This window comes from Saccopteryx leptura, chromosome X (genome assembly GCF_036850995.1).
Source record: "Saccopteryx leptura isolate mSacLep1 chromosome X, mSacLep1_pri_phased_curated, whole genome shotgun sequence".
NCBI classification, from domain to species: domain Eukaryota; kingdom Metazoa; phylum Chordata; class Mammalia; order Chiroptera; family Emballonuridae; genus Saccopteryx; species Saccopteryx leptura.
In genome coordinates, this window is record NC_089516.1 from 124,187,231 (window position 1) to 124,199,144 (window position 11,914).

Consider the following 11,914-nt stretch of genomic DNA (forward strand, 5'->3'; position numbering starts at 1 on the left):
CTGGTGTTGCCTGACCTATGGTGGCACAGTGGATAAAGCATCTACTTAGAAACGCTGAGGTCGCTGGTTCAAAACCCTGGGCTTGCCTGGTCAAGGCACATATGGGAGTTGATGCTTCCTGCTCTTCCCCTCTTCTTTCTCTCTCTCTCTTCCCCCTCTAAAAATGAATAAAGGCTTAAAATTTTATTTTAAAAATAAAAATCATATCTGGTGTCAGCATAAATTCAATACAAAGACTCTTTAGAGTCTTCATGCTTAGACAGGCTGCAGCCAAGAGTAGTAACCCTCGCCAGGTTGCTCAGTGGGGAGATCATTGTCCCAATGTGTTGAGGCCATCGGTTCAATGCTGGGTCAGCACACATACAAGAAGCAATACATGAATGCACAACTAAGTGGAACAACTACATGGAACGAGTTAATGCTTCTCTCTCTCCCCCCACCCCACCTTTTTCCTCTCTCTCTCTCTCAAATCAATGAGGAAAAATTTTTTTAAAGAGCAGTAACATAAATGGGTCTCACTGGTTCATATATATAGATCTAGAACTCCCCTTGTCCTCTCTTAAATCACATCTTATTTATTTGGTCTTCAAATACCAATCTAGGCCTTCAGATCCTCCCACCTCAGACAAATCAGCATCTTAAATCACTTTACTTTTTCTTTTTGATCCTTTTATTTATTTGTAATATCCTGGCTTATTTGCTGACCACCATCTGGTACTCAATTGTCAAGACTCAACATTGCTCTTTACAATCTTATTCTTTTTTTAATTTTTTTTTATTCAACGAGAGATGAAGAGAGAGGGAGAGAGAAAAAATGGGAGAGAGGGAGAGAGGGAGAAGGAGGGAGAGAAAAAGAGACTGGAACATTGAGCTATTCCTGTATTGCCCTGACTAAGGATCCAATTGGCAAACTTTTACGCTTTGGGCCCATGCTCTAACAACTGATCTATCCAGCGAGGGCTACTATTTTATCCTTTATGCCATTTTTTCACTTTCTGATTGTTCAAACATGGCATGACTTACATTCATTAATGCATACATTTATTTTTTTACTGTTTGGTTTATTCATTCTTTCATTTAGCATTTGGTTTACACACCCTGCCTCATTACCAAAAGGATTTCAGGTAGCCTACAATGAAAATCCATTTTAGATGGCCTATGATGAAAACATGGAACAAACAATAAGGTAAAATAAAAATAAAGGGGAATCAACAACAGTAAAACTAGAAGGTAATGAACAGAATAAAGCACAAAGGACACAATGAGTAGACCATTAAAATAAACAAAGATGCTCCATTTCAGCATTAATTTTGGCTCTGAGCTTTCTGGAAGCCAAAGTGCAAAAAAAGCAAAAGTATATGGTAGTTCTTTTAATACCATTTGAGGAAATCTCAATAAAAATTTTGTGGTCAGTGAAAGCAAGTGTTCTAGAGGTTACCAAAAAAACAATTCTAGACTTTGCAAATGCCTTTTTTGTTAAAATAACAAAATAAAATTAGCCTTCAGGCCTCAGAAGGACAGTTCAGCTCAGTTATTTCAAAATTACAAAATAAAATTATTGATAACTGAGAATGTGTTTTTGGCTACCAATTCCTTACCATTTCATCAGCCAAAATACCATTGACTCCATTTTCATACAAAGAAATCAACCAGTTCAGCCCTCGAATCTGATAATCTCTCAGTGGTCCTCCTTTCACATCTGAAAAAAATAAAATTAATGATGTCTCATACTTCCATTAATACAATGAAGTAAAATTGTTGTAAAACCAAACTGAGGTCCTGGCCAGTTTGCTCAGTGGTAGAGCATCTGGCCAGTATGTGGAAGTCCCAGGTTCGATTTCTGGTCAGGACACACAGGAGAAGTGACTATCGCTCTGCTTCTCCACCTCTCGACTTCTCTCTTTTTTTCTCTCTCTTCCCCTCCCACAGCCATAGCTTGAAAGGTTCGAGCAAGTTGGCTGCCAGTGCTGAGGATGGTGTCATGGCCTCATCTCAGTCACTAAAATAGCTCGGTTGCAGAGCAACGAAGCAGTGGCCCCAGATGGGCAGAGCATCAGCTCCAGACAGCAGTTGTTGGGTGGGTCCCAGTCAGGGTGCATGTGGGAGACTGTCTCTCTGCTGCCCTGCCTCTTACTTAATATAAATAAATAAATAAGTATGTACAAATTGAAAAACTAACACCAACATGATCATGATGTACTCACACGAAGGTGACACCTCAAATCTAACACACACGTTAGATGTCTTCCGACTCTCTGAGAGTAGCTCTTCATCTTCTTCTTGTTCCGTGCGCCTATGGCGGTAGCTGAGATGAAAAAACAAGCAACTTCATATTCAACCCAAATGCTATGATATCAATTAAGTCAGTATACATTACTAATGTTTGTCATGAAAAAAAAAGCATTGAGTTATCTAGGGTCCTGTTCATAAGTTGGCAGAATCAGCCTACGTGTTTAACTGAATAACTGCTAGGAAGGAAAAATATTACTGCCTACAAAATATAGTTGCACTAACAATAACCTTATTTTTTAGCATAAAATTACACTGAATATGTGAATAGGGATGAAGTCTATGAGGAGAGGGATAAAGGGGAACAGGAGGAAGAGAGAGGGAAGAAAATATATAGAGATGCCAACATACTCTCCAGCAGAAATTAAGCTCTGCTTGTCATCTTTCTTTATTCGAGGACGTCCCAATTTCATGTTTAGAGGAGATGTTGGAGATTTCTGTGCTGAAGGTTGAATAAAATGTGCAAAAAGTTCTGTCTGCTTCAGTAAAAATTCAAATCTCTTTGCTCGGTCTGCTCTCTGGTTCACAAAACAAAATAAAAAGTAATGACTTTCCTTTTTAGTCATTCAAAGTTATTTAACAAACACTTATATTGCACTTAGTCTGTACTATGTCCTAAGCTTTAAACATACTGACCCATTTAATTTTCTCAATAAACCTATGAGATAGATATCTGTATTTTCCTTATTTTACAGATAATAAATGTGAAGTACAGAGAGGGTAAATAACTGGGCTTAAGCTCCCACAGCTAGTAGGTAGCCAATCTGAAAACAGTACTTTTGGATAGTCTGAATAGAGGCCAAATGATCTGCGAGACTTTGTAAATACCCCAGTAAGAACTACCCTGTTTTTAAAGAGATGAGATCTAAAAGCAAATCCTCTCACCAAACCATAATGCTCATAATGATTTTCTTCTCCTAAACAGTTAACAAAATTAACAATCATAATACATAATGTACCCTAGACATAGAAATATAAATTACGATCAACAGGGTGGGGGGAAATAGGTTTACAGTTGTTTGTATGGAAAATAATACCAATCATTAATAAATAATAGGACAAGAATAAACTCTGTGTTTCACATACTAAGAAGAGTAACCTACTTTTGTCTACCCTGTATGTATACACTGTAAACTGAACTCTTAAGAATTTTCAAGCTGCATCTAAAAATCATCGAAATCTTAGAATCCAGTATCACCTTGTCTCAAAATATTTTTTTGGTTTTATGGTACAATAACATAATAAACATTTGTCTCTTCAATTAGAATGATCTAGAAAATTACATCTTATGCTAATAGTATATAAAGTTTCTTCCCAAAGTGAGCAAGATTTGGGGGGAAATACACACACATGAAATAGTATATTAACTACTGAAAATTTATACGTATTATTATTTCTTAATAAATTGTAAATGGTCGTATAACCTGGACCACGTAAATGCAATAAAACATTTTTCACTAAAAAAAATCTTAAAAGACCAAAAGGTGTATATACTTCATTCTAGATAAAGAAAACAATAAGACAGTTTTTTGATTCACAGGGTAGAGGATATTTGATTGCTAATGAAAGAGGCATAACTAATAACACAAGAAACAAGGGTTCACTAACATAAATATAATAATTAGATAAATATATTCAGACCAGTAGCTGTAAGAAGGCCAAAACCTTTACATTTTATGTTATCCTTGCTGGGATGCTCTCTTTAGAGTTGTTAAAACATTAACTGTCTACAGTAGAGGTAGCCTTAAACATTAAGGCATGGAGTTTTGTAAAATCACTGTGAACAATCAAAAAGTATACTTCATCTCTATTTATTTTTATAATATTACTACAACAAACAAACCCTCAACAGTAAAACTTAGTTCCAAATACCTGTTAATTTCTCTTGAGTTGGCCAAATTTGCTGATCTTAAAAATTCACAAGCATAAAAATGTATAGTTTAATTAAACCTAAAATATGGATACTAGTGACTAAAAGTTAAATAATTAAATGTATAGCAAAGCAGAAGCTTGGCATACCTAAGATTATATGACATAAACATGTTATATTTGCATGTACTGGGTAAATATCCTTCCCTCCAAAAACATATTATCATATTACATGTTTTTGTTTTTGTGGAGTTTTTTTTTTGTATTTTTCTGAAATGAGAAGCAGGGAGGCAGAGAGACAGATTCCCGTATGTGACCAGGATCCACTCAGCATGCACACCAAAGGACGGTGCTCTGCCCGTCTGGGCTGTTGCTCCATTGCAACAGGAGCCATTCTAGCACCTGAGGTGGAGGCCATGGAGCCATCCTCAGTGCCCGGGCCAACTTTGCTCCAATGGATCATTGGCTGTGGGAGGGGAAGAGAGAGAGAGAGGAAGGAGAAGGGGAAGGGTGGAGAAGCAGATGGGCGCCTCTCCTGTGTGTCCTGACCAGGAATCAAACCCAGGACTTCCACAGGTTGGGTCAATGCTCTATCAATTGGCCAGGGCTCATATTACATATTTATAATGGGTAGCATTCCTATATCCAAAGCAAGAAAAAAGGAAGAAAAACCGTCACTCTGGCTTTGTGACATGCTTTTCTTTCAGCCATATTGATACTGTCAAGGGTATTTTTTTTATTTGAGGGAGAGACAGGTAGAGAGAGAGGAAAGAGAGAGATAAGAAACATCAACTCATAGTTTCTTCACTTTAGTTGTTCACTGATTGCTTCTCATATGTGCCTTTACCCAGGGGGCTCCACACAGCAACTTTGAAGCCAGAGCCCCTGCGCTCAAGTCCATGCCCCATGCTCGAGCTGGCAACCTCAGGGTGTGGAACCAGGGACTTCAGGATTCCGGGTTGACACTCTATCCACTGTTCCACCACTGGTCAAACCAGGTATTTTCACTTAATGAATAAAGTATTTCTAGCATTAAACATCTTATTATGGGGTAGAGTACTGAACAAAAAAGAAAAGATGGAGCTTCTAGTCCCAACTATTCCATTTAGTTTCTCTAATGTTTTATTTCCTCATCTGAAAATGAAAAAATTCATTTATTCAACAAAATATTTATTGTGATATTAAAGTATTCTAATTCTAAAGTCTATGATTTTGTATTCATTATACATACATAAGTATTTATAATCTTTCACATCCTCTCTATAAAAATCAACTACAGTATTCACTATCCTACCCAAGGACGTATTTACCATTTTCTCTTCATATTCCAGGTCCATTTCCTTTTCAGATTTAGAAGTTTTAGCAGCAAGTTTGAGTTGAAATGGAGAACTGCTTTTCTAGAATTTCAAAGAAAATAAATCATCAACTTTTGCAAAGCAAGGTCTTAAAAGTGGTCAACATTGTCATTTGGAAAAAGTAAAAAGTAATTAAATACTAAATAAATAAATCAACATGGGCCTTGCATGAAGCAATGATGAGAGTATGCCATGAAGCAGGGCCTATGATTAATCCAGTTTTGTACACCTGAGGTCCAATTAAAAAATCCAAAGAATTGTGAAAGCCAGAGAAACAATATTAAAGGAAGTAAAAACTAAAGGAGAAACATTGAGCCTTTTTGCCTATTTCTTAATTTAAAGCATAAGAACATATGTAACTATTGAATAAGAGATTTAAAATCTAGAATACACTAAGAATAAAATTCTAAAATATAGAATATATTAACATTATTAACCACAAACCAAAGAATTTAAGGAAAGTAAATATTAATATTAACACTTTATGTAATGGAAACAAGCCAGTGTTTCAGAAGAAAATAATGTGATTTCTGTTCTTGAAAAGACCCTATGTTTTATTGTTTCCATATTCTAAGTAGAATATTTAAACTTTTTTAATGTAATGCAATGTTATCATTTATACTTAATATAATGAAATAGCACAGTTTCAAACTTTCGTGGGGGTTTTTTGCAAGAGAGACTGAGAGAGAGACAAAGAGAGGGACAGATAAGGACAGATAGACAGGAAGGGAGAGAGATGAGAAGCATCAATTTTTCTTTGTAGTTGTTCAGTGATTGTTTTCTCATATGTGCTTGACTGGGGGTTACAACAGAGCGAGAGTGACCCCTTGCTCAAGCCAGCGACCTTGGGCTCAAGCCAGCAATCTTGGGCTCAAGCCAGCAACCATGGAGTCATGTCGATGATCCCACACTCAAGCCAGCGACCTCACGCTCAAGCGAGTGAGCTCGTGTTCAGGCTGGTGAGCCCACACTCAAGCCAGCAACCTCTGGGTTTCAAACCTGGGTCCTCTGCGTCCCAGTCCAATTCTCTATCCACTGCATCACTGCCTGGTCAGGCTCGAACTTTTGGTTCATGTTAATTTTCTCCAACCTGGAAGAACATTATTTTAACTATTTTTTATTACATAAATGTTTTGTAGAAGCAGTTTCTCAGGGCCATTAACTATTAACCTTTGGTATTTTAAAAAAATGTAATTTAGCAAAAACTAAAAAATCAGCTGCTTAAAAATACTAAAATTATCAGGAGGCTTATCTCATGCATTCTTTACTTTGTAAAGACAAACTTGTACTGGTAAATATAAATAGATATACAGAATACAAGTCCTTCCCTGTAAGAAATAAAGAAACAAAACAGTAAAAACACATATCTACCCATTAGTACCGAAGCTGAGAGTATTTCAGTTTTAACACAGACTGCACAAGTCAAAACACAAATCTGTTTGTGAAAACTAAAGGAGCTATGTTAATTTTATCATGGATTTCTCAACCTCTTACTGAAAATTTAGAGCATAAATCAAAACCAGAATGTGATCTCAAATGTAAGAAAACTATGGCTCCAATAGTTAATGTATATATCTTCCAATATTTACTAAAAGTCCTACTCTGAGGAAATCCAAACTATTATCATCAAATTTGACCCTGGTCGGGATTCTACTTTGGAGCAAAGATCTGGTATAAGTTCAGTTATTCTAAACCCAAGTAACAGCCGTCTTGATTTACAGCACCTTATGTGCATGTATCATCTATGTAAGACGTTTTTAATGTAATCTTGGATGGATGAGAACAGAAAACTGCTTAAAAAACTTTCAGCCACAAACTTTTATATGTCTCATAAACTATAAACCTTATTTTTTTCAAAGCAATAATTTAAAGGAAAATTGATTAACAAACCCACACCTTTATTATTCCTTGAAAAACTATATGAAATCTAGTTTTCAAATTTCTAAAAAGTGAAAATTACCTCACATACATCAATATATATCTAAAAATGTGGGACTTACAGAAAACTTAGGCTTTAATATTAGAAAAACACTTTACTCATTACTTTTTTCTGCTTACCTTGCAGTAAAATACCATAAAATTTTAATCATATGCTAATTAAAATTCCTAGTCTTGAACAGTACTATTAAAAGCTGTGAGCAATTACTTAATCGGCACTATCTACCACAAGAAATTTTAAACTTAACCTCTAACCCTTCTTATTTGTATACGTATATGTTTTTAAAATTACACTTCTCATACAGGAAAAGATAAAAGGTGACTATGCTATTCTAATACATTCCTTATAGATTTTATCATCTGGTAATCTAGATGCCAAGAGAATGCAGCACAAGGTCATCAAGATGCCCTGTCTTAAAAGACCATGGCCTTTCTCTAGATGTTTTTATTACCAAAATACCAATTCCAGTTTACAGATAAGTTGACAGTGAAGTCATCCAACTATCACTTAAACCAAATAAGTTTAAGAACCAGAAGGCAAGCAAAAATACCTTTCTGTAGTTAAATGTCACAAGTCAATCCACTAAATCTCATTTACTTTATGCATTACGAAAATGCTATCATTCAGAGTCTATTTTCTTTTATTTGATATGCAATTCTTAGCAAGTTTAAGAATCTGGCTTCTCATACTACTACAGAGAGTAAGTAATACAGCAGCAAGTGATGTGAGAATGACCACTAGAAGAAGGTGTGCTGAAAACAACAGGAAGGGACGGCAGAAGGCCAGGACTCAACTGTGAGTTCCACCATGGGAACGGCCCTTTTCTTTGGTGTCCAGGTGTAGTATTTCCCACTCCCTGCTGCATCACTTGTATTTTGTATTTTACAGTAACTTTAAATTATTTTGTGGTTTTTTTACACCTGCTTATTATCATAGACATATTTTTCTAATGAAAGTCGAAAAGGATTTAAAAAATGATAGTCAACAGCATGACAATTGAGGGAAGAGAGTGAGAAATTTTTAAAAAATCATCACAACACTGGAAGTGTCTGGGAGGTGCTTACTTAATTGAAGGGAAACATCCTAGATCTCAAATGCCTTTGTATCACTGTCAAGAGTAAAATAATTTGATAAAAATGAGGAAAAGGTTCATCTGTACCTTCAGTACACCATTTAAGGAGTCAAGGTAGTGTGCAATATATTTAGTTTTTTTGGGGGGGGTACCAAATATGCTTATTTGAAGGAACAGTACAGATGGGGGGAAAAAAGCTCTAGATGTGTTGGTACTATTTAAATTTTAAACCAAAAATTAAAAATTAAAAAAAAAATGTGATGAGCCTAACATGTGGTGGCGCTGTGGAGAGATAGAGCATAGACCTGGAATGCTGAGGCTGCCAGTTCGAACCTGGCGTGCCAGGTCAAGGTACATAATAGAAGGAGGACTTGATGCTTCCCTCTCCTCCTCTCCCCTTTCTTTCTCCTCTCTCTAAAAAAATCAATAAAATTTTTTTAAAAAGTGTACTGAGTAAAGTAGTAAGCCTCACCTACTCAGAAAGATCCTGCCACGCAGCCACTCCTTCCCCTGTTCTGAAAGGATGAGGTACTATCATAAGATACTTTCTGTTGAGGTTACAAAGTTCATGAATATATATGTCTCAATTCAGTGTTTATTATATAGGGTTTTTTTTATTGCTGGCCAGTGTTTTCACAATTCAAAAAATGTATACAACCTGGAAATTCAACAACCTTAACTGTCATGCAAAAGACAGTTTAGCAGTTACATTTGCCCACTGTAGGGAATAAAATACACCTGGATTTGTTTCTGAATTTCCCAACATTTGATTTATATTGATGGTTGGTATTTGGCACAGCTTTAATCATCAATCTTGTCTTATTGATTCAAACATCAGAGGGATCTTAAAATGCGTGTTTTCTACGGTTTTCATTTAGCGCTACAAACCTGTAACAGTAAAATGTCACTTAAGCAACTGCTGAATTTAAAATTATTCTAATTCACAGGAAAACATATTAATTTCTTTTTATTTATTAATTTTAGAGCGAAGAAGGTGGAGAGAGAGAGAGACAGAAACATAGGATCTGTTCTTGTATGTGCCCTCCCTCACCCGGGATCAGAACCCGCAGGGCACAACGCTCTACCCAACCCAGCTGTACCGGCCAGGGCGAACGACGCTCATTTCCTTCCAAAGTTTTTCATTTGGTTGTGTAGTCTCATATAATTATTCACACAAATCCACTTGAGATCTCTTAAGCATGATTTTAATTACCTACCATTTTATACGTGATATGTCTATTCATAAACGGGAAAAAATCCACCCATAAATTATCCATTCTACAGTTTTATTATACATAAAAAATCCTTTTGCCTCGTACTATTTTAATCTCAATTTTTCAATGCGTCTCACAGTTTTATCTGCATGTCTCAACCCACATGAAATATGCCTTATGGAGATAATACATATTAGCTGGCTTTAATAGATGTCTGAGCGGACCCTTACGTAGTTTACAGCAGCTCATCCTAGCGAAGCTGGGTTTTAAAGAAAGAACATTTTTTAACCTGCCTGTGTCCCAGAGCCAGCAGCGCCTACTAGAAGAGGGAGGAAGAAGCCTGAAAGGCTTGGGGCCAGATTGGGGACCATTTGGGTGGCCCTGGAGTGAAACACTATACCGTCGGGGGCGGGGCAGGAGAGGGTGAGGGTGCACACGTTGAAAATTTTCCTAAGCGAGTGTCCACGGTTTCTCAGTTTGGCGTTTGAACTGGGGTGGGGGGGGGGGTTCGACGGTGAGCTCATTTTCTGAGGATAACACCCCCGCCTCAGCAGGCGGGGACCCAAAAACGGGATTATGCCCCCTGCCACCCAAAAGGCCAACACTGCCAATCAAAGCAATAAAAATCTCTTCTTTCGTCTTCCACCTCCCAACCACGGGCACCTTGTAGTTCAAATTTTAAAAAATAAGCTCTAGCAAAACCCCTTTTGCGCGAGTGCGGGATTGAAGGGCCCAGATTTCCCAGGCAGAGGCCGACGGGAAGAGGGGGGAGAGGGAGCGAGAGGAGAGGGAGAGGCGGAGGCTGGTTCCTGCACGGCCCCATCCCCCACCCCGCGCGTTCCCCCAGTTCCAGGAATGTGAAGGGGGCTGGGGGCTGCCGAGGGGCTCCTAAGCCCCTGGATAACGGGCGCCCAGCACCCCGCGCCGCGCCCGCGCCTCGGCCCCGCCCCCGCCCTCCAGGCGGCCAGAAGGAAAGGGGGAAGGGAGCGAATACTGGACTGCTCGCCGTCCTCCCCCCCGCTTTGCGCGCCCGCGGCCCCATCCCCACCGAGCCCGTGGGTACCTGTCGGCGCAAAAAGATCAGGGCTTGCGTCCCTCCGAGGATCCCCTCACGGTATTTGTCCACCCAACACACACCCCTTTCCGATTTACCTCCTTCTTCTTCTCGCCCTTTTCGCTGGCCACGGTGGCTTCAGCAGCTGTGGCGGCAGTGGCCGCTCCCTCCTCCTTAGAGGTGGACGGCCTGGGCTGCTTGTCCTCTATCACCACGATTGTGGCAGTCGCCTCAGCGGCTGCCACGGTGACTGCCACTGCAGCGGTGTCCTGCTCCATGGCGTCGGAGCGGGAAAAGGAGAGGGGCGAGGAAAGGGGCGAGGGCTTCTGGGCGGCGGCAGTGGCTGCACTGGAAAGAGCTAGATGGAGCAGGGGTGGAGAATCACTCCGTTTCCAACCCCTTCGCTCGGCCCCCCTTCTTTAAATAACCCTCAACCCTGCCCCACTTCCGTCCACCCACCCTACGTCATGCCCCCCCGTCACCCTCCCCCGTTCTTCCACACACCCCCCAACGATCGCGAGACTCCCCCTCCCCACTCAGAGCCCGAGCTGGCCCCGCACGACCAACTGTTGCCTGAGTGTGGGGCGCGGACTGGGGTGGAGGCGGGAACCCCCAGCCTCCTGCACATCTCCTTTCCCACACGCCCCCAACAGTCAGCCTGAGTTCCCCTCGCCGATATGTGCATAAGGAATCCTCTTTCCCTTAAATCTGTTCTTTGTACATCGGGGTGCTTTTCCCTTCTTGCACAAAGAACTTTTCCACTGCTTGTAACTGTACTGTACAAGGGCTTTCTCACCCTTTGCAAAACCCAGCATCCCCTCCCCCACTCCTGGGAATTGGCCTTTCCCAAGTCCAAGGGGGATTAGTGGTGCTATTCCCACCTTCGTAAATTCTGCAGAAGGAAAAGCACTTCTTGAATCCCAATTGTAGTTGCAAACATTCACTTACAAAGCAAAGCATGACTCTTAAATTTTATGTATGTGTTCTATTTTCAATTCCTATACCTCTCAGATAGCCAATGTGCAAGGAGCTTTTCTTTTGCCATAATGACTGAATTGTAAAAATCCTGGGGGCAAGTGCAAGGTCCCCACAGAACCTGGGTCAACTCATGGTAAATACCTA

At 39.5% G+C, this 11,914-nt stretch overlaps 1 protein-coding gene across 6 annotated transcripts in view; it reads right to left on the reverse strand.

Moving 5' to 3' along the window:
* Positions 1–11,222, reverse strand: part of SMARCA1 (SWI/SNF related, matrix associated, actin dependent regulator of chromatin, subfamily a, member 1) — a 109,153-nt gene extending 97,931 nt beyond the window's left edge. For all 6 annotated transcript variants that reach the window (XM_066356378.1, XM_066356383.1, XM_066356377.1 and 3 more), the window contains exons 1-5: positions 10,891–11,222; positions 5,469–5,555; positions 2,641–2,807; positions 2,205–2,305; positions 1,599–1,699 (exon numbers count right to left, since the gene is read on the reverse strand). In XM_066356378.1, coding sequence (XP_066212475.1) covers positions 1,599–1,699; positions 2,205–2,305; positions 2,641–2,807; positions 5,469–5,555; positions 10,891–11,070 — 636 coding nt within the window. In that variant the 5' untranslated portion in view covers positions 11,071–11,222. The remainder of the gene's footprint in view (positions 1–1,598; positions 1,700–2,204; positions 2,306–2,640; positions 2,808–5,468; positions 5,556–10,890) is intronic.
* Positions 11,223–11,914: the final 692 nt, after the last annotated feature.